We start from the raw sequence: 22,395 nt of genomic DNA, 5'->3' as shown, positions 1-22,395 counted from the left end.
AAGATACAAAGAGAGTGCTATTTTTAACAAGCGCTAGCATTCCGGTCGTTTACAGCTAACGTAAGAAATGCTTCAATAACTCTATTTTTCTGATTTTCCTCCCATGAAAGAATAAAATGCTCCATGATAATAAGATGGCTGCCTGCTAATTAGCAAACACTGTCAGCGTTTAGTTAAAAATTACTAGAAAATAGCTAAATGTAGCTACCTGATTATATCAGGGTTGCCTGCATGCTGACCTGCTAGTTTTCTTCCAACATAATATTATATTATAGAGCAACTTATATGTAAAAAAAAAAAAAAAAAAAAAAGCATGATTTCTGCCAGTTAGCCTCCAGATTGCTAGCCAGCAACAAGCTTGTTAGACACCACATAGATTTTAAGGATCTTTTATTAAGATTATAAAAGAACTGAACATAGCTAATGCTATCCAGCGTTGAGCTTTCTATGTTTAATAGAATTTGACATAAATGCAGGATCATAACATGGCTGTCTGCTAATCAGAAAACATATTGCTAAGTACCAGGATGCTATGAAGTAGCTAAATATATCATGCTAGCATCAAGCTTGCTAGTGCTCTTCCATCCAGTTTCATGAACATACACTAAAGCAGCTTATACAACAAATATTGCATGACTTCTACTAGGTACTTTCCAGATTGCTAGCTACAGTAGCATCAACCTTGTTGGATAACACATAGCTTTGAATTATATACAGTATACAGTAAAGGAACTAAGCGTGGCAACAAGAAGTTTCTGCTAGTTAGCCGGAAATGAATTTCACATAACTAGAGGATGATAGCCTGATTGTTTGCTAGTTAGCATCCAGCTACAATCCAGAGTTTAAGATTATACAGTTTCCTTATTGACCATCCAATTCTGTTGAGCTTCATTTACTGTACATAGAACATCTGTTAAACAGATTCCTGTTATCAGAGAAAGCGCTAAGCACAAAGTTCTGATAAAAACAGTATTATATTGTGCCATAATACAACTTGTATACCATTTTCTTTCCACTGCCATCAAACACACACACACACACACACACACACACACACACACACACACACACACACACACATACATATGTCCAGTTTTTTTGGCCAAACATAAAGCTCTGTTGTGAAGCCAACACGTGGGTTGTGTTTGATTTATTTTGCATCTTTTTTCCATCCATCGATTATCGTAAGTTGTTCATTCTTGTCCACTCTTTTATGAGAAGAACGAGACGGGTCATAATTTAGCCTTTGGAAGCTATAAAAACAACCTCTAGATTACAGGATGTACCTTTGAACGGTTTGACCCTATAGCATGTCATTCAGCCACCCAGCTCAACCCTCCTGCTCTTCCTAAAAAAAGACCTGAACGCCATACAGAGAAAGAATAGGAAAACAAAAAGATAGTCAAGAACAGGCTGTGCTCGTTTCCGAGCTTTCTCAACTGCTGTGTGGTTTTCAGTTTTATTTCCACCCCTGTGCTCTTCAGGGCCTTTAGTTTTTTTATCACCTTTCCCTTTTTTATTACCAGGTCTCAATGCTGGACATGTTGTTCTTAGAGCATTAGCGATGAAGGAAAGCTCATGAACCATATGGAGAAGCAGTGGATTTTCTGATGTATTGACTTTAGCTTAGTTAAACCAACGAAACATGCGATGCATACTCGGGGCTGCAACTCCTCAATCTTGGGAAATCTTGAGAACCCTGTTGATTCTTTCTATGGATTCTAGATGGGTTTTTACTTGGGTTTTTCTATGGATTCTAGATGGGTTTTTACTTGGGTTTTTCTATGGATTCTAGATGTTTTTTTTTTTCAAAGACAACCCATTGTGGTGCTCTTGAAATCCTGAAGGCCTACAAAATATGAATGAATTTAAATGTATTTTATCATGGAAAAAATTGCTTTCATCTTTTGTTCTAGAGACTTAAAATTGACGATTTTACACATTTAGGAAATTGCTTTTATTTTTTAACAATCGCACAACCCCAAAGACCAAAGGAAGCCATAGTGAAACTTGAATGCTTGCCCACATGAAATGCTGTGAGATACACCAGGATGCACTGTACCAATCTGTATCGGTGCTATCGGTGACGACCCGGCACCCCCCCAACTCGCTGTCCTTTCATGAGAGCTACACCGTTCGAGAACCCAGCCTGCTCTGTAGCACAGTTTCTAATCAGTAAAGATAGCATTGCTTTCGGTATTTCATTCACACAGATGCATTTTCTGGTTTTGCTCAAGACAAACGTAGCATACCAGGTTACTTCTTTTCAATGTAAATCCTTGTGTAATCAAGCAAATGGAAAATCTTATCATCCAAAAAAAAACCCTAAAAGACGGCAGATAAGGTGATGATTCACCCGTTCCTGGAGAAACTGGAAGACTGGAGCCTTATGTTCATCACTGAACTTTTGATACATCTTAAGCAGATATAAATAGATCTTCCACGAAGAGCATTGCTAAACACGATAAACCAGGCACGACCCGGCCTGTGGCCTGAGTTATGAGGTGTTGCATAAAGTCTGAGCTCCAAACATGTACATTAAACACCTGGGAAGTTTTGATCCAAATACAAAGAACTTTTAGTAGAAAACGAATAAAGTTTTTTTTTAATTGCATTTCACACGCAGGATTCGAACACACTGTGTTCTTATTAAACAAAAGCAGCAGACGTGAATATGACGATTAGCAAGTGTTAAAGAAAACAACAAAAAAAAAAAAGGTTTTGCGAGTGCAAGTGGGTGAGCCCATATTGCTTGAAAATATAAACATAAAATAAAAACCTTTTCAATTCGAGTTGCTATTACTGACAAGATCTCTGGTGAAATTCTCCTCGACGCTATAAAACCTGAATGGAGACTTATTAACATACCAGTCAGGTACATGGTGTGCTTTTATATTCCTCAACGATTCCTCCGCAGTTACCCATACTGTAAAAGGTCCTTTATTCACTATCCATCTGGAAAAGAATTTTTTTTTCAGATCGAATAACAGTCCGAGCAACGGTCCAGCTTCAAATGCTTGGAAGGACTGAATCGAATGTTATAGTGATGAATTCCAACTCTTTAAAAACCCGCTTTATTCACATTTCCATCTCAGACACTAGGTCAGGTACCTGGATGCTCTCGGTTTTACAGGTTTCCATAGCAACAGCTTGGACACGGATTTGTTTTATCACCTAAAAGGGTTCGGAATTTTTTTTTTACCCCGGAAGGAGTCTCCAGCATCAGAGCGTCGGAACAGTCATTAAGCTATAAAGCTGTAACCTTAAGAGATTTTGCTGTCGGTAACATGACATGCTGCAGTTTTTCATCTTCAACAGAGAATAAAGACAAAAAAGGGTGAAAAGGGAAAGACAATGTAAGAGAATAGGAACTGTTTAGAGGATGTTCGACAACGAGTTGCTGTGGTATAAGAGGAATAGTAAGAAATGCTGTTCGATCTGTTGTTGCAGGAAATTAAAAAATGTATTCAAATTTTATTTGTCACTTACACAATCATATGCAGTACAGGACATGCGGTGAAATGATTTTTATGGCCGCCTGTGGTATAAAAATAAAAATTGGAATTTAAAAGGAAAGAACTAATTAAATAAAATAACATACAATCCTTTATAAAATAAAATAAAATAAAATAAAATAAAATTAGCTGTACAGAACAGAGGAAAAATAAATAGACTAAAAAATAAATATACAAAAAAAATCTATGGAAAGCATATATATATATATATATATACACACACACACACACAGTAAATATATATGTACAGTAAATATATATATATATACAGTAAATATATTATATATATATATATATCAATGATTGATGATATGGTGAGATGTGAATTATTTAACATTAATTCTGCTTCATGTCAGGCTGTATCACATCCAGTAGGAGCACATCAGTCTAATCAATCATTTCATTTTCAGCACAAAGAAACTCTTTACAAAACAAGAATTTTTTTTTTTTGTGACACAATTACGTAGATTGTGATAAAGTCTGAACCTGCGTGCGAAAACAGTTGGCTGGTTGATAAAGAAGGATCCTAAGGAATTAGATGCTTTAAGCCCCATAAACCGTTTCATGCTCCCTGCCAGATAGATACTTTTACGTAGTCAGAGCGTCTCCGCAGGACATCCTCTGTACTAAATCACACACACACACACACACACACACACACACACACACATGCAGAGAAAAACATACTTTTCCCATATTAAGATAGTCAGGTGGACTATAGAGTTTAAAGATGAATAGAGCACTGTACTCAAGAGGTGGGTGTGTGTGTGTGTGTGTGTGTGTGTGTGTGTGTGTGTGTGTGTGTGTGTGTGTGTGTGTGTTTCACCAGCGTTTTCCCTTGTGTTTTGACATTCTCGTCGGTGAGGCAGACGTGGAGCAGGCTTTGTTCTCTAAGGCGATTGCTATCACTACCAATTGTTTGCAGGGTAGCACCGCTTCCGAGTTGATCTATACCACACACAGAGTCACGCAGCTCAGTGAAAAGAAAGACAGACAGAAGGAGAGAGATACAGATGCCGAAGAGAAAAGAAGTTCAGGAGTAAAATGCCTGGATTTCGAAGACGATAAACCAACACGAGGAAAGAAAAGAAAGGACGTGAAGAAAGGGTTCGGTTTTAGAGATATAAACAAACCCTAAAAAAAATAAAAAATAAAAAAAAAATAAAAACTTCTATATAGAACCCAGAAGGTTCTATCACATGCTATACTGTATATATAGAACCCTAAATGCTTTTTTACATAAAACCATTTGAAAGGGTTTATTTAAAAGATCTCAACTAATTTTTTGTTTTCTTTTAGAATAATTTCCTGTTTATTATTATTATTGCTATTATTAATATTAATAATAACAATAATAATAATAGGGGGGCACGGTGGCTTAGTGGTTAGCACGTTGGCCTCACACCTCCAGGGTTGGGGGTTCGATTCCCGCCTCCGCCTTGTGTGTGTGGAGTTTGCATGTTCTCCCCGTGCCTCGGGGGTTTCCTGAGATAGGCACAGGCTCCCCGTGACACGAGGTAGTTCGGATAAGCGGTAGAAGATGAATGAATGAATAATAATAATATTCATTCATTATAATTATTATAAAAAAATTTTGAAAATTAAGCAAAATTAAACACATTTCAACAAGTGTTATAAGAAACCTGTCCATAATATTGATAAAGAGCAAAAAATATACTAAATAATAAAAGGAGCGAAACTCCAGCCTGTTTGGTGTTTCTTAATTTCTGCTTGCATTATTTCATCAATTTAACAAACTAGCGTCAGTGTCATTTCAGAACATCTCTCTGCAGTTTCTACATAGAGACAAAACTCCTTTTTACGATTATTGTTTAGCATTAATCCTGAACCTTGACCTTCTTATATTTTTCATTTCCAATGTACAGTATAAGACATTTCAGGATTTGTATCATACCTCTCTTGTGTATAAGACTCCACCTTGTAAATTCATATTCAGTCAATGTTTCTGTGTTATTATGGGGTTTGTTTTCTTGACTCCTGTTGCTCTGGTGAGATGTTGTTGAGGGACGAGCCGAGGCTGACAGAAGAAATTGTTCCTGTTGTTTTATTATTGAGCTCCTGCACTAATAGGAGCAGTGTGTCAGGATTTCACCATGGTTTGTTTGAACCTGACTCTCAGAACCGTTTTTATGAAAATAGTAACCAAATTCAGTCATCATGGTTAAACATGAAATAAATGATCCATGGAGAGAAAAAAAAAAGTTGATATGGGGTCAATGAGCTCTGGTATAGGAAACCTGTGATTAGTGATGAGGTTCGTGTTGAGTTTGTGGCTATAAATGCTGTAAGACAATTTGAACCTTGTCATGTTTTGTTTCGCTTTAAATCTCCATGTGACTGCTTTTGACATTTTTTTTTTAACATGTCTGTGATATGTTCCTACTATCGGAGTTATGTCTAGTTTCTAAAACAAATTTGTGAGAAAAAAATGAACCAGGGGGAACGGTGGCTTAGTGGTTAGCACGTTTGCCTCACACCTCCAGGGTTGGGGGTTCGATTCCCGCCTCCACCTTGTGTGTGTGGAGTTTGCATGTTCTCCCCGTGCCTCGGGGGTTTCCTCCGGGTACTCCGGTTTCCTCCCCCGGTCCAAAGACATGCATGGTAGGTTGATTGGCATCTCTGGAAAATTGTCCTTAGTGTGTGAATGAGAGTGTGTGTGTGCCCTGTGATGGGTTGGAACTCCGTCCAGGGTGTATCCTGCCTTGATGCCCGATGACGCCTGAGATAGGCACAGGCTCCCCGTGACCCGAGGTAGTTCGGATAAGCGGTAGAAAATGAGTGAGTGAGTGAGTGAGAAAAATGAACCAAATTAATAAATAAATGAAAAACATAACGTAGTTGAAAAATTTAACCGACTCTGACCAGGATACGGCAGTTACTAAAGAATGAATATACGAATTTCTTCTGTCCCACTTGCTTGGATGTGAAAGTAAAAACCACCCACTCCTGCATTTTTTTCTCTGGATGCACACCTCTACTCCACAGATGTGACACATCTGTTTTTTAACTTCTCCGTCCATTCATCTTTAACCTCTTTTTTCCATCATTGTCTTGTTATGGTTTTGTTAATCAGGACAGTAAGTAAAAGAATCAAGTATTAAAGATAAATCTGACCTCTTTAACGCTGATCTAACGCTCTCTGTAACTAGCCTCCTGTCTGGTGAGCTGCCATCAGGTACACATTTACATAAACGTGTTTGATTGGATTAACCACAACAGAGGATCTGCTACAGAAGCTGAGCTGATTCATGTTTTGAAAACGGGACTCGCTGAACGATGGCTCTTTTTTTCTGCTCTGCTGCCGTATTTTTTGGTCCAGCGAAATCCTTTGACAGTCAGAAGCTTAATGTCAATGAACAGTCTCTGATGTTCCTATAGATACCAAAAGGTTCCCGAGGAATGTTGAAGCAGCTAGAAGAGCTTTTTAAAGCTGCACTATAGAAACACATCTCGTCGTCCACGCCAACACCCCAGACAGCTAAAAACAGTGTTGAGCAGTAAAACCAAACCTCCATATAACCCCCACCACCACCACCCCAATCCCTGTCCTCAAACCGTAAACTAAACTTTACAAATTATCTGACAGAAGAAAAACACACACACAAGCCACTCTCTGTCTTCACTGGGTGACTTTAAAACCACGTAACTCAAACAGTGTGCTCATTCTGATGGCCACATTGTTATGATAGGCAGAATCTGAGGAGATGACTTTTTGGTGAGGTTTGGGGCAAGAATGCCACACGTCTCTGCCGATGAATAGCGAGATCAGGGAAACTATGCAAGCCATGCAAATGTAGGCCACGTTACAAACAAAACACTCAGTTGGTGGTACTGGAAGATGGTACTCCCAGACAAAGGACTAACCCAAAAATGCCTGGCATGTAAAGATGGATTGTGGGGATGGAGGAACCTTTCCATGCAAAGACAGAACTAATTAGGATTGAGAAATGTCGTTCTGGTGGAAAGTGAGTGTGGCTTCTTGAATGTTTTCTTCCCTGTGATAAATAGTGTCCATTTCAGCGAATGTTCAGCTTTTAACGAACTGTTGTGTAACAGCTAGGATGAGAAAAACAAAAAGAAAGAAGCTTGAACATCTTTATTAAAGTGAAAAAGAGGGACATTTTTGATCACCACAGTTCAATGGTTCACAGAGGAGATACTTTTACAGCATTTGGCAGACACCCTTATACAGGGCCACTTATGTGTCATGAGATCAGGGGCCCAGCATTGGTAGATTGGTGGACCACTAGTTACCCAAACTAGTAACCACTAGTTTCCCACATCCCCAGGATAACGATTTCATTTCATTCGAATCCCTGGAATACTGGCCATCAGGTGGGAATTTATCCTGGAATACCAGTCCACCAACAATGTATACACAAACGCATTCTAACCCTAACCCTAACCCTCTGTAGATAAATTAGAGTCGCCATGTTTTTGGGAGGTTTAAGTTAAGGAAAGCAAAGAACCCAGAGGAAACATACACAAACATGAAGAGAACATGTGAATTAGAGCCAAACCCAACCTCAGGATCCAAGTATGGAGGTGCAAGGTGGCAATTTTGCACCAACAATGCAGCCGGAGATTTTATCAGTGTATCTTATCGGAAATATGTACGCAAGTTGTGAAAGACAATTTACCTGGATTTAAAATATCTTTTTACTTTACTTTACATAAATGTAATATCAGCATTGACACAAAGGCCTCTCCACAATTGTAGCATCCCTCATTAATTAATTCATTCATTCATTTTGTGCTGTGTCTGCACTTATAAATGCTAACAAAGCTATAATCAAGACCAACACAGGGACAGGAGTTAAAAGAATTTGAACCCAATCTTCTTTACGATTCTATTTTTACAGCATAAAGCACTTTCCCATTGACCTTTTCCAAAAAGGCGTGTGAAGGTTTTCGATATCTTGTACCAGCATAAACCTGCCTCAGCAGATTTGTTGTTCAGATTCACAGCACAGCACGAACGCGACACTCCTTTGTGCATTCAGCCAGCCAGCCAGCGAGCCAGCCAGCGAGCCAGCCAGGCAGGCAGCTCGAAGTTGTCCACGTCCAGCAGCTGAGCATCATTTCTCTGCACTGGGTGGTCCAAGAACACGCAGGCCTTGAGCTTTAATGTGTTTTGTATTTGCTGAACGGAACTCTGTCATTAGAGGAAGTGGGAGTCCCATTTAAGCAGCTATTAGCCATAATGGCTGGCCTTTCTTTTTCTATTTTTTTTTTTTTTCATTCAAGCTCCCTTTGCCAGGACAATTTCCAAATGTAACTGAATACTCTGGAATCCTGCAGGCCCCACACACGTCTGTTGTCAGTTATGGCTGTTTTTTTTTTCTGAGCGTGAGTTCCTAGTTTGTCGGACTTAAGCTCGTAAACGAAGATCAGTGACGTGTTTCTTCACCTCATAGCACAGCGTGTAGCAGGACAGAGGGCCAAACAGGTTGTTCTATGAGCCACATGCTCCTGTGAGGTTAAACTGTTGAGAGGAAACGTGCATTGGTTCCAGGGCTAATGGCTATGTGTAATTTTTACGTACAGTAGATATAAGCTACTGAGTTTCTAATGGCACTATTATGTAAAGCAGTTCCATCGATTTGTTTTGATCGACTAGATTTCTATTTCTTTTTCCTTCTGTGGCCTCATGACATTTGCTCTTTCTTGCTTTACCTTTCTTTCTATCTCAGGTTCACTCTGTATGCCTTGGACAGCCGTGGCAGTCGGTCTGAGGCGAGCTATGTGACAGTGCGTACTTCCTGTCCAATAGTTGATGACAGCAGAGCAGAAGGTACACCTCCTCTTTCTCTTTCTGTCTCTCTTCCCCCACTCCATGGCAATCCGTCTGAGAAGATTGTATCTTCACACCTGTTACTGGCGTGAATGAACAGCAAGTTGAACATCTCTGACCAGATGGTGAGATGGCAGGTCAAGGTGCCAAGGTGCAAGAGTTTCATTTCCGTTATCATCACTGGTCACAGTCACAAAGTCGAAATAAAACTGTAGGAATTGCAGTTACACTCAGAAAAAAAGGTTACTTAGATATTCTTTGGATAGTTTTGCATTTGGAAACCTGAAACCTTTTCTAACATAAAACTACATAAGGTTCCTCCATTGCGGGTTAATCCAAAGATCCTTTTAGGATTATTTCTGTCATCCTGTTAGGATTTTATTATCATTATCCTTTCAGGATTCTTCCTACCAAATACCTGTAAAGGAATATTCCTACTAAAGATCTCTTTAGTATTCTTATAGGATCAGTTTAGGATTCTTCCTATTAAAGGTCCATTGAAGATTCTTCCTACCGAAGATCCCATTAGGATCTCTTTAGGATTCTTAATATCAGAGATCCCTTACGGATTTTTTTCTACCAAATAGTATGATTCTTACCGAAGAACATTTAGGATTATTTTAGGATCCATTTCCTTCCTATTGAAGGTCCATTTAGAATTTTTTCCTACTGAAAGTCCCTTTAGCACTTTTTTTTTAATGCCCTTTGGGATAAGAGATGATTTAAGCCAGTACCTTCCAATACTGTCAATATGGAAACTAGCTTCATTGTCACTCTCTGTACTCTCTCAATTAATAATTTTCAATAAACTCAGATAAAATGATTGATTCATTCCAGTCAATCGCAGGTGAAGCAATCGTTCCGTTTGCCAGCTCATTTTAAAATCACTGCTGGAGAAAGTTCCTAGTCTGCTTCTTCCCCGTTTTTCAGAGATAGCAGACCGGGTCTACAACCTGTACAACGGCTACACGAGTGGCAAGGAACAGCAAACAGCCTACAACACGCTGATGGAGATTTCTCCACCTACACTGTACCGTGTGCAACACCATTACAATTCACACTACGAGAAGTTTGGAGACTTTGTGTGGAGGAGCGAGGATGAGCTTGGACCAAGGTGAGAGTCATCTTCTAAGCAAACTTCTTCTCTGTCTCGCACTCAACTCCCTCCATCTCGTAATGCATACACATGCAGTACCTACACATAAACACTGTGGTCAGCTGTAATTTTGGCCTACACAGTGTTGGTTTAGGCTTCCAGTGCAAATCCAAGCCTATAAAAGTGATTACGAGCAGGCTTGTTCCACTGGAGTGCCATCTCATAAGAACATAAATCTCATAAAAAGAATCCGTCCCGGTGCTACAGTGTATTTTCACATTTGTTTATTCAAGTCCATCCGATGTTTTTGTTTCCTTTTGATTCCTTTTATTATTCGTATTTTTTGCGTCAAAACCAGTGACTGGACACCAAAGCAAAGTCAACAAATTACAGTGTTATTATTCCAGCCTCTCGGTGAGAGGGCGCCAAATGTTTTGGGCTCTAATGAATGTGGGTAAAGTGGCTTCTGGCAAACACTAAGTGGTGTGGAGGCCTGTGGCCATGTTAGTGTACACATGTGGAAATGTTGCTCTTAAAACGGGCCTCTCCACTTCCCTCTCAGGGTCTGAGGCACCTAGTAAATCCAGGTGTGTGTGGCTTTTTGTTTTTTGTTTCATCATGGAGCTTAAATATGGCTGCCGTGTTTGCGGTGTTCCCTACGGAGAGATGAATCCCAGCAGGAGTCTGATGTGGGTGGAAATGTTGCTGTGGTTGGCAAGGTTTGGAAGAGAAGAGGAAAAAGAAAATGGTTCACCCTGAAGATCAAGGTTAGCAAGACCTAAATAGTACTGAGAATATTAGCTACTGACTTAGCAAAACATAGTTTCTTCTCAACCTAGTATACTCTTAGAACAAAGGGTTCCTTAAGGGTTAAAAGTAAAAAAAAAAAAAAATTCCAAAATGTGCTTTGTACTCAAATCATAGACACTTTTTTTCAGAGGCTCCGATGGTTCCTTGAGTTCAAAGGTTTGACTCATTTATTCTTTCTTCTTCAGTAACAATTTTATTCTAGACTGGTGGATCCTGGACATGTCATGAGTCCATTGTAGGACACTCAAACATCGATTTGTTTTTTTATTCAATAGTCTGGTAACAAGTACCTGCACCTTTTGGTTAGCAGGGTTTGGAAGAAGGAAAGAAAAAGGTTCTTCCTGAAGATCAGGCCATGTAAATGCAAATTTATCAAGACAGGTATTGTAATGTCATTAAATATTAATTTACCTAGACTTAGATGGATCTTATCAACCTACTACACTCTTAAGTGCCTCTTAAGTGACTTACTTGAGCTAAAGAGATAAATTTGAACTGCCTAACAACAATGTCAGCTTGGTGGAGCGCTAACCACTGAACAACTGTCTTATTCCACCAGCAATTTAGAAAGGCTAAGCAACCTACCAAAATATTTTTGGGATCTGGAAGATTTCACTTTAAACCCTAGACCCTGGACTTGTGAGGCACAAATACTACTTGTGTTTCCTCCACTGTTCTGATGGTTACTGCTAGTTCTAGTTTTTTTTTAAAGAGGTTTACATAGAACCTTGAAACCTATTGTAGGGTTCTTTGAAGAACTTTTCAAAATTCCCAAGAGGGACAGCTAAAAAAACCTATAAGCTTTTTAGGGGTTCATACCTAACCAGAAACTAAAAATAACCAAAATAAGTATAAATCTAGCAACCCAATATGTTCTTTAGTCTGCTCATCTGAGGAAGCCACTTCAAACCTCTATGTAGAACTGTACAACAAAGTAGAAACATTAACCAGCCCTTTTTTTTTCCTGAGTGCAATGACTTTGACCAAAATTAGATGGTACTGAACATCCCATGTTGCTATGAATACATGCCAAACTAACCAAATACTAATTATTTTCTGAAATATATGTAGAACTCTATGGGACAATAGAGCTTTCCCCCCATAAAGAAGCTTCCAACTAGATCAGCTTTTAGGAAGAAACAAACCATTAACTAACACCACTTGTGGTTTCTCTGACTTTTTAAAAGTCCTGTATTCTTTGAAGATCTTTATAGAACCTTTAAACTTTCCCCAGAGGGACCAACTAGAGAACTGAAGGTGTTAGATTGCACTTTTCAGGGTTTATAATGTACTCGACACTCTCAGAAATAAATGTTAATTGTAACAAGCCAGAGCGTTGGTGCTCCGAGGAAACACCTTAAAACCTCTAAGAGTGCCTTAACTTTGACCAACACTTAGATCTCATTAATGGAATCCATTTGTTTTATTAAACTGGGACAATTCTGATACTTCTACAGTACGTAAAGCTGTACTGTATGTTAGAGCTTTCCTTATCAGAGGATCAATTAGGTCATGTTTTGAAAGAAATCCAAGGAACTATCCAAGGAATCCTTGAATAATCCTTTTTTTCTTCCGAAGTGTATACAGATGGACTGATTGTTAGCTGTTTTAAGTGGGTGAATGCTAGAAAAAGAAAAGAAACAAAAAGACAATTCAAGTGCTGAAATTCAGACGTCAGATTTTACAGCATGTCCAACCCACTGCCTGGAATTTGGGATTCATAAGTCATGCCATGCAGAAAATTGATATAATGGAGGATTTGGTAAACATTTTTGTGTGTGGCAGAAGCCCTGAAGCAGGCATTTAGAGGAGAGTCTGGGGATTATTCCTTGCCTTGTATTGGCAGTCTTTTTGGGAGTGTTGGAATTAGTGGTGTCTTTTAAATGGTAAACATGTTGCCAAGTGAAATGTGATCACTCAGATGTTTGTTTAAAAAAGACGAGTTGGATATATTTCTATTTCGATGTCCCGAGTCTAGCATCCTCCAGAGAGCTGAATAGACAATTGGCTTTGTGTATGCTGTGTGTAGTGGTTTAAGGTGCAGTACGGAGGCTAAAACCTAATATCTGTTAACAGCTTGACAATAAAACTATTACTTTACGTGAGTGATAGTTATCTAGGTGTCATTGATGGCATGATAGTTACACATTATAACCCACACACACACACACTTAAAGGTTGAACTGCATCTGCCCTCGTGTTGTCCGTAATGCTCTATTAGGTTCTTGTGGGTTTTCTCAGAGTAATAAACATGCTTTTATTTAAACCGAAAAAACATGTCATATGTCCTTTTGTGTCATTTGTACTTTGGACAGTGTGTGCTTTGTGTATCTGCTAAACTGTTTCTCCTCCAGAGGTTTCTAAGGAATAAAACAACAACGACGGGGATGATAATTCACCTCATTCACATTCATTACTCTCAAGACTGCTAATGATGTGTTACAGATTAAATTAATGGAAAAAATATCAGCACAAATCTAGGAGGTGTGTCAGTCTGAGCGATCATCTGATAAGCTGCACGGATCTATAACACGTGAGCTCGAAAGAAATCAGCCCCAGCGTCGCTTCTCGCTTCTTCGTATGTTTTTTAAGTTCTTCATCTGTTTTTGTCGGTGCTGTTGCACTGGATTTTTATAACGTATGAGGAATAACAAGATGGTCCATGCTGTTGTAAGACACTGAGGGTTTGGGAAAGATTATTTAAGTGATTTAAGACATTACATCACACAAGACATTTCTAGCAGAAGGTCAAAACTGATTGAGCCTTGTGTTTGTAATTACAGATATGTCACTTGTTTTCCCACCAAATTGGAGAACAATTTGCATTATTGGAAAAACAGCAGCATTTCGCCCCCGTAACATTATGACTCAGATTTTTTGCGCAACATTTCATCTGCATCAAAACATCCCCTAATTAACCACAGCTCAACGCTTCTACTGGATACCATTCAGCTCTCTTCCACTCAAAATAATTCAGGAACTTGTTACTTAAAAATCTCTGAACTGGCAAGTATCTCGGTAATGAAAAGCCTCGATTCTAATTGATTCTTGCATTTGGAAATCAATGCATCTGACTCATAGCTGCTGGGAGAGGTGGGGTTTGGATACGGAAATGAGAAGAAAAAAAAGTTTTAGTAGTAAGTCTGCAAATGTCAGCATGTTTTACGGTCATGATTAGCTGAATGTTGTGTTATGAAATGAAGCCCATTTGGCTGTGAACCCTGAGTCATCCTCTAAAGACTGCAGTCCAGGCATCATAAATATTTGAATTATGCCGAGACAGCGCACAGGTTCCTCTGTGAAGTTTTTGTGCATATATAAAATATATGCAGTTTGTCGTTATTGACTGAAAAACAAGTCGAGCTTTCTTTCTCTGAGAACGGACGTTTTTTTTTTTTTTTTACTGAACATTTCAAACACATGTATTTACTTTTCAAAGTACAAACAGAGCCTCAACTTGTGGCATTACAAATCTTAAGTATGCTGCCATTATAAATCCTTGGGTTTTATAGTGCTACACAATGAACCTCCCAAAATAAACTTAATAATTCATGGTAAATTGATATTTACAGTCTGTTTGTAATATTTAAGCAAGCCCAGATTCATCTGAAGCACAGATTTTTAAAAAAAAAATTTATGCATTACATAATATACATGGTGCCAACTTTACTGTACCTCCTCAAATAAACGTACCAACAAATTTTCATGTTGAATTAAAATTCATGCTGTATTTTTCAGCAACCTTCAGAGTGCTGAGTAAGTGATTTTAATCAGACCAAATAAAAGCTTTATACAAGCCCTAATCCAGACTTTACCCACTGTGTTTTCACTTAAGAATAACTTTCCACAAGAGAGAGAGAGAGAAAAAATGATGTTATTGAATTTCTTCCTGGTCAGAAAAAAAACAGAACCCATAGCTAAAATTGTTCTGTAGTTAAATCACAGACCATCGCTGAAAGTTTACTGTCATACATTTTCTGCCTAAACATTTACTCATTTATATCTGCCAAGCATTGTTTTTGCTAAGTGTATCAACTTACATAATATTTTCAATTCCCTAAACCAAAGTTTGCAGCTACATTTAGTTGGGAAACTACCGACTGAAGCCTGATGTTTTGTTTTTTTCCCCTCTGCTACAGCCGCTGGTTTTCGACTAAGGTTTAGGTTGTTGCGAGATGAATGTTTCCTCTTAATGTTCCCGAGTTTCACGTAAAGCATTTTCAGAACATTGATGCAGTGCATCTTACACACCAACATCTGTTCTCGAATTTCTTTAAAACCGTTCTAAACATGTTTATGATTCAGTTAGCATTCTGCACTAAAATGATACTAACTTTAGCAATATAACTGTTAAATAATCCCAAGACAGAAGAAGAAGCCTTTATTTTGTCACATATACATTAAAGCACAGTTAAATGGTTAAGGGCCTTGCTCAAGGGCCCAACAGGGACTGAAGATTGAACCCCAATCTTCCAATCAACAACCCAGAGCCTTAACCGCTTGGGCCACCACAGCCCCCATGACAGCATGGAAATCATGCAGGTACTTTTACCACAATTAAAAACTTGAAATTTAGAGACTTCAGAATTCATTCATTCATTTTCTACCGCTTATCCGAACTACCTCGGGTCATGGGGAGCCTGTGCCTATCTCAGGCGTCATCGGGCATCAAGGCAGGATACACCCTGGACGGAGTGCCAACCCATCACAGGGCACACACACACACTCTCATTCACTCACGCAATCACACACTACGGACAATTTTCCAGAGATGCCAATCAACCTACCATGCATGTCTTTGGACCGGGGGAGGAAACCGGAGTACCCGGAGGAAACCCCCGAGGCACGGGGAGAACATGCAAACTCCACACACACAAGGTGGAGGCGGGAATCGAACCCCCAACTTGCTAACCACTAAGCCACCATGCCCCCACTTCAGAATTGAATCTGATTTACATCTCAGAGATTTCAGACTTGACTCAGAGTTACAGATCAGGGACTTGAGACTAATTTAGACTTGCAGTTCAGATACTTAAGATTAAATACTAGAGACTTGGCTCAGATTCACTACTCAGAGGCCTGACGCTTGACATGCAACTTGTTTCTCAGAGACCTGAGACTCAGCCTGAACTTGCATTACACAGACTTGAGACATGTTTTGGAATTGTAGTTTAGAGGCTTGACTTTGACTTGCTAATCAGACTTGGGCTTCATTCGGAGTTGACTTAATACTCAACTCTGACTTGCAGCTCAAAGATGAAGGAGTTAGCTTAGACTTGCAAATCAGGGACCTGTGACTTGACTTGGACTTGCAGTTCAAAGACTTAAGAGTCAAATTGGACTTACTTGAGACTTGAGACTTACCTTGGTGTTGCAGCTCAGACACTTGGGGATGCTGCTAAGAGACTTGAGACTTGACTCTGACTTTCAGCTCAGAAAATTAGGACATAGGACGCAGCTCATGCAGATAAGGGACTTCAGACTCAGGTCAAACTCTTTGAAGCTCAAAACTGGCATAGACTGAAGTTAAACTTGGATTTGCAGCTTAGAGACCTGGCACGTCACAAACATGTATCATAATATCTGCCTTTAGTCATCAATATCGTTCTTTCTTTTCTCTCTTTCTTCCGCAGGAAAGCTCACCTAATCCTGAGACGAGTGGATCGGATCAGCCTCTTGTGCCGCTCTCTTCTCCGGAGCGGCTTCATCCAGAGCCGAACAGAATCCATCTCATACGTCATGTGCAGGAGTGAAGACATGCGATTGGCTAGCAGCACTTGGCACAGCTCTCTCCATGAGACACGGCTAACCTGTGTGGAGAAGATCCTCTCTGTCCAGCGCAATATATACGGCAAGTCCAAACTCCGGTGAAACAGCCTGTTCATCTTTTAGATCAGACTCTCTGATCCGATCTGATCTGTTTTGTAAACCGATAGAAAATGGTTTTCAACAAACGGAGGGACATTTTTTCGCCGTGCATCCCCTCTGACTTGTTTATCAGCATGGGGGAGGGGAGAAAAATGTCGCTTCAGAGGAAATTGAAGAACTTTTCCTTTTTACTTTTTTGTAAGGACCAGACCGAAAAGGCCTGAATGTAAAGTCCTCACTTCATGGTGCTGCAAATTTCACACACCAGGAGGACGATGAGCCGAGAACCTTTTCCATGCGTCTGTAACATATTTGGAAACCAAGCTGAATGGAGAACTAGAGATCTAGAATGCGAAGGCCTTGAATCGTCTTGAATGCAATGCAATGGTTTGAAAATTATTATCTCTGACAATTAAGCGGACTTTGGTGTCTATTTATTTAATCTGTCCATCATTTTCCTATTTTAAACAGTGGCTTCATTTTCATAGACAGACCTTTTCAACACATGCAGCTCCACGTTAATGCTAAATGAATGATTAGTTCAGGGCTGTTACAACATACCGTTAGTTTCTCACGGCTGAGATTTTTAAAGGAAGAAGGAAAGGCGTAAGCGTCATGTGCTGAAGGGCTTGTAGTGTATTATAACTCTTATATTAGCTGATCATATGGGGCTGAGTGAGGTAAGTCAAGAAAAAGTAAAACTAGCACCGACGACTTCTTTTGAGACGTTTTCCATTTCATGTAATATCAATTGTGATAGTAAATTATACTCTTTGTACATAAAATTGTAAATACAGTATGTACCAAGTCAATATGATTGTCTTATTCGGGGGTCGGGAAAGATCTATTAAATATGTATACTGAAGCACCGTTTGAAGCTTGATTGATTTTTGGGTTTTTAAGCACCCACATAAACACAAAGATTATTTATCTTCATTTTGCGTGGCCGTGCAGCATCTCATTCATCGTCCCGACTCAGGGATCTGCGAAGACGGATTGGACGGCTGTAAAGCAACGTTTCACAAAGAAAATGAAACATTGCACGTTTGCCACTAACGACATAGAGAAATATTGGTAGAATAGAAGGCTGAATTGGAGAGCGCAAGGTTCAAACCCACAACCTGCCACATTATGCATTATATACTTAATCTCTGCATCAATTTATGCGCTGATGGTCATATTTCTTAATTGCGTAAACAAGAAAATGAGCTGAAAGATGGTGGACCGCGATAAAAATGCAATCCCACGTCGGAGTACGTTCTGTTTTCTATTACTTTTTTCGTGGCGGGTTCAGCAGTCAGATTCACTTCAGCGAATTTGATCATGATGTCAGATTTATTTTTGTATCCTTTTCCAAAAAATGGCTTCGGAAAGAAGCTAAACGAGCATTTTAGCCTGTTGGAGAGGAGAAAAGAACAAGCCTGAAGGCAAGGTGTAGGGGATTTTCCTCTCTGTACATCTAAAGAGAAGCCCTTTCATCCTGTCACCACTGAAACCCCACATGTCATAAAGTTGCTCGTGTCAGGCCCCGGGCTTTTCCTCCTGCCGAGCTGTTGATTGAAAGACAATACTACTGCGCTAAATCATCTGTTCTTAAAGTTCTCCTAAATGTGCTGAGCATTCAGGACACTAAATCTGCTCCTGAATTGAGCAGGGATTCACTTTTCCAGGCTGGAAGGAGAACTCTTCAGGGTAGTGTTATGTTGTCTTTTGTAAAGGAAAGGACGCTTATTGAGAAGATTTTCCTTTTTTATTTCCTTTTCACCGCAGTTCACCCTTGTGTCAGTGATGTTTGGGCAGAATCTGACTCTCAGGAAGCTGTTTATAGTTTTGGAGCTAACATGACAAAAATGTGAGCATGTGTTAAAAAAATTAAAAAATTCATTCATCTTCTACTGCTTATCCGAACTACCTCGGGTCACGGGGAGCCTGTGCCTATCTCAGGCGTCATCGGGCATCAAGGCAGGATACACCCTGGACGGAGTGCCAACCCATCACAGGGCACACACACACACACTCTCATTCACTCACACAATTTTCCAGAGATGCCAATCAACCTACCATGCATGTCTTTGGACCGGGGGAGGAAACCCCCAAGGCACGGGGAGAACATGCAAACTCCGCACACACAAGGCGGAGGCGGGAATCGAACCCCGACCCTGGAGGTGTGAGGCAAACGTGCTAACCACTAAGCCAACGTGCCCCCTAAACTTAAAAAATCAAATAGTTAAATAGATGTATATTGTAAACATTTTTTTCTTGAATAAATAACAGATTCATTGTATTTTACAATATAGTTAGTAGCTAGTATTTAACAGTGAAGTATAATAGAACAGGAATCAAAGCCTTTATTATCGCCACATAGACATTACAGCACAGGGGAATTCTTTTCTTCACATACCCCAACTGAAAAGGTTGGGGTCAGAGTGCAGGGGCAGCTATGATACAGCGCCCCTGGAGCAGGGAGGGTTGAGGGCCTTGCTCAAGGGCCCAGCAGTGTAAGCTTGGCTGTGCTGGTCCTTAAACCCCGATCCTCCGATCAACAACCCAGAGCCTTAACCAGTTGAGCCACCACCGCCTCCCCGTGTTATATGTTTCTTTATATTAGTGAATCAAATGATCAAATATCTCACTACAACATTACACTCTTCATTTTCCTCATACTAAAGCAAAAAAAAATAAATAATAATAAATTGAATCATTTATTGCTTTATCCGACAGCACACTATTAGTTTGCCCCACCTCTAGACACACAGCTTTTTCTTATGATTGTTAGTAAACCTCTCAAAAAGGGCAGAACCTCATAACCCACCCTGAAACCAATCACCCAACTGGATGAACACGACTGACGCTGAAACATACCGGCACGGTGTGAAATCGATTAGAGAAGGCAGTAGTGGTGAAATTTGGAAGTGTTGTAAATAAAAAAAATGATTTTTGGCACACTAAAATTCTTTTGGTGTTTTTTTCATTGATGTATTATTTATTTACATTTACGGCATTTAGCAGACACCCTTATCCAGAGTGACTTACAACTGAGCAACTGAGGGCTAAGGGCCTTGCTCAGGGGCCCAGCAGTGGCAGCTTGGTGGACCTGGGGTTTGAACCCACAACCTTCCGATCAGTAGCCCAACACCTTAACCACTGCACTACCACATCTCATTTATCTGTTTATTGTCGTGGCCTAATGGTTAGAGAGTTTGACTCCTAACCCTAAGGTTGTGGGTTTGAGTCTCGGGCCGGCCACGACTGAGGTGCCCTTGAGCAAGGCACCGAACCCATCAACTGCTCCCCAGGCGCCGCAGCATAAATGGCTGCCCACTGCTCCGGGTGTGTGTGTTCACTGCTGTGTGTGTGCACTTTGGATGGGTTAAAGGCAGAGAACAAATTCTGAGTATGGGTCACCGTACTTAGCCGTACGTCACGTCACTTGTGTTTTTGTCACTTGTGTTGCATTTAACATTATGATTCTGTCATCTCTTACATTATAACAGCTATAAATAGCAGACTCCTCACCAGCCTGTCTTTTTTCTTCTTTCTCTTCAAGTTAATAAGACAAGAGAAGCTCATTTTGTAATGTGATCAGACTCCTGCTGTCCAGAAGATGTCAGAAAGCTACAGGTACGAGTTACAGCTGTACCTCATACAGGTACAAAGCACAGACATGGCGTTTCTTTCAACTCCTTCACCTTATTAGCCTTCTATCATGTCCCTGTGAATGAGCTGTTGCTAAAGAGACAATAACATATTGACGTGGCCTGGATGCTGTAATAGACACTAATAGACAAAGTTCTTCATTAGTAGTAATGGAACCAAATCGAATGTTCTTCCTCAGCAGTGAGATTTAGTGTCTTAATGAACCTCTCACATTCCTATAACGTGATCTAGCACTACTGTACAAAGTGTTCCTGATGTATGTTCAAGGTGATCGGGTCGAGCTGTCCTGATCACCACATGGACTCGTTTGGATCCAGTGTGAACATCAGGACGTGAAAATGATCTGAGAACACACATCTGTGAGGGTACACTATGTAACTGTGGGATACCGGATGCTTCTTTACAGTCTTTACACTCTGGACCTCTATTATTACCGAGACACTGTGATCTTTATCAGCACATGATTCGTTTGTCCAACAGATTTGTCTCCATAACAAAGGGAGTAACTCTTAAAGGTTTCATCTAGAGACACTTTCGGAAGCCAAAAACCCAATGGACTATTGAAGAACCTTTTTTCTTTTAAGCAAAAAACAGTGAAGATTCTTTATAACAAACTAGTGGCTGCACTGTTAAACATGTGGAATCCGTAAGAGTTCTTGGTTAATGTTCTGAAGGAACAATTAAATCCTTAATGCAGAACCCTACACCTCATTAAATCCTTTCCTGTGTAGGTACATGGTGGTTAAAAAGTAGTTATTTTGGTACTATTGTATTTGACAAAATGGTTTCCTTGGTGAATCCTCCAAAAAAAACACCCAAAAATTTTTTGTACAATTTTAAATCTCAGAGTTTATTTATCAGAAAGAGTTCCAAGTTGTGGGGGGTCACGGTGGCTTAGTGGTTAGCACATTCGCCTCACACCTCCAGGGTTGGGGGTTTGATTCCCACCTCCGCCTTGAGTGTGTGTGGAGTTTGCATGTTTTCCCTGTGCCTTGGGGGTTTCCTCCGGGTACTCCGGTTTCCTCCCCCGGTCCAAAGATATGCATGGTAGGTTGATTAGTTGGTAGTTTGTGATTGCGTGAGTGAATGAGAGTGTGGTAGAAACCATATTACTGGTAGATAATTTCTTTTTAATACCCAGAAGCTTTCAGGTTTAACATTTGGATATTTGGTGCTTTGTTAAAACAGCGGGTTCTTAAAGAGTTCTTTGGTTGTCCATCTAGAGAACCTGGTAACTAAATGATAACAGAAAGCACTCTGCAAAACCTTGGATTTTTTTTTCCAGGCTTTTGTTGTTGTTCACAAAGTAGAGGAAGTTAGATAGTCGACAGCACAGCTGCTTTACAGTTGAACCAGTTTTATTAAGCACGAGACATGACAGAGAAACAAACCATTTACGCATATTTTAATCAGTTGACCAAAGACAAAGTACATCAGGAACTTTCAGGAACGATCCATAGCGACGTATAGGAGTGACATGGATAAACAAGTCAAGCTTGGAACGCTTGGATGGTTTGGAGAAGACGAAGACGTGTGTCGTGTGTCCTTCGTTTCGAGCGCCAGAAGAACGTTCTTTTACGTGAGAAAGCAGAGCGTCAGGATACAGATCTGAGATCAGACGGATTTTGGAATTT

At 39.9% G+C, this 22,395-nt stretch overlaps 1 protein-coding gene across 2 annotated transcripts in view; it reads left to right on the top strand.

The window, feature by feature from the left end:
- The window catches only part of LOC132840721 (astrotactin-2-like), a 343,281-nt gene extending 325,471 nt beyond the window's left edge, over positions 1-17,810 (top strand). For both annotated transcript variants that reach the window (XM_060862652.1, XM_060862651.1), the window contains exons 21-23: positions 9,230-9,330; positions 10,261-10,444; positions 16,870-17,810. In XM_060862652.1, the coding sequence (XP_060718635.1) occupies positions 9,230-9,330; positions 10,261-10,444; positions 16,870-17,107 (523 nt within the window). In that variant the 3' untranslated portion in view covers positions 17,108-17,810. The remainder of the gene's footprint in view (positions 1-9,229; positions 9,331-10,260; positions 10,445-16,869) is intronic.
- The last annotated feature ends 4,585 nt before the right edge of the window (positions 17,811-22,395 follow it).

This window comes from Tachysurus vachellii, chromosome 26 (assembly GCF_030014155.1).
Source record: "Tachysurus vachellii isolate PV-2020 chromosome 26, HZAU_Pvac_v1, whole genome shotgun sequence".
NCBI lineage: Eukaryota > Metazoa > Chordata > Actinopteri > Siluriformes > Bagridae > Tachysurus > Tachysurus vachellii.
The sequence above is the reverse complement of the archived record's forward strand: the minus strand, read 5'-3'. Positions and strand labels throughout refer to the sequence as shown.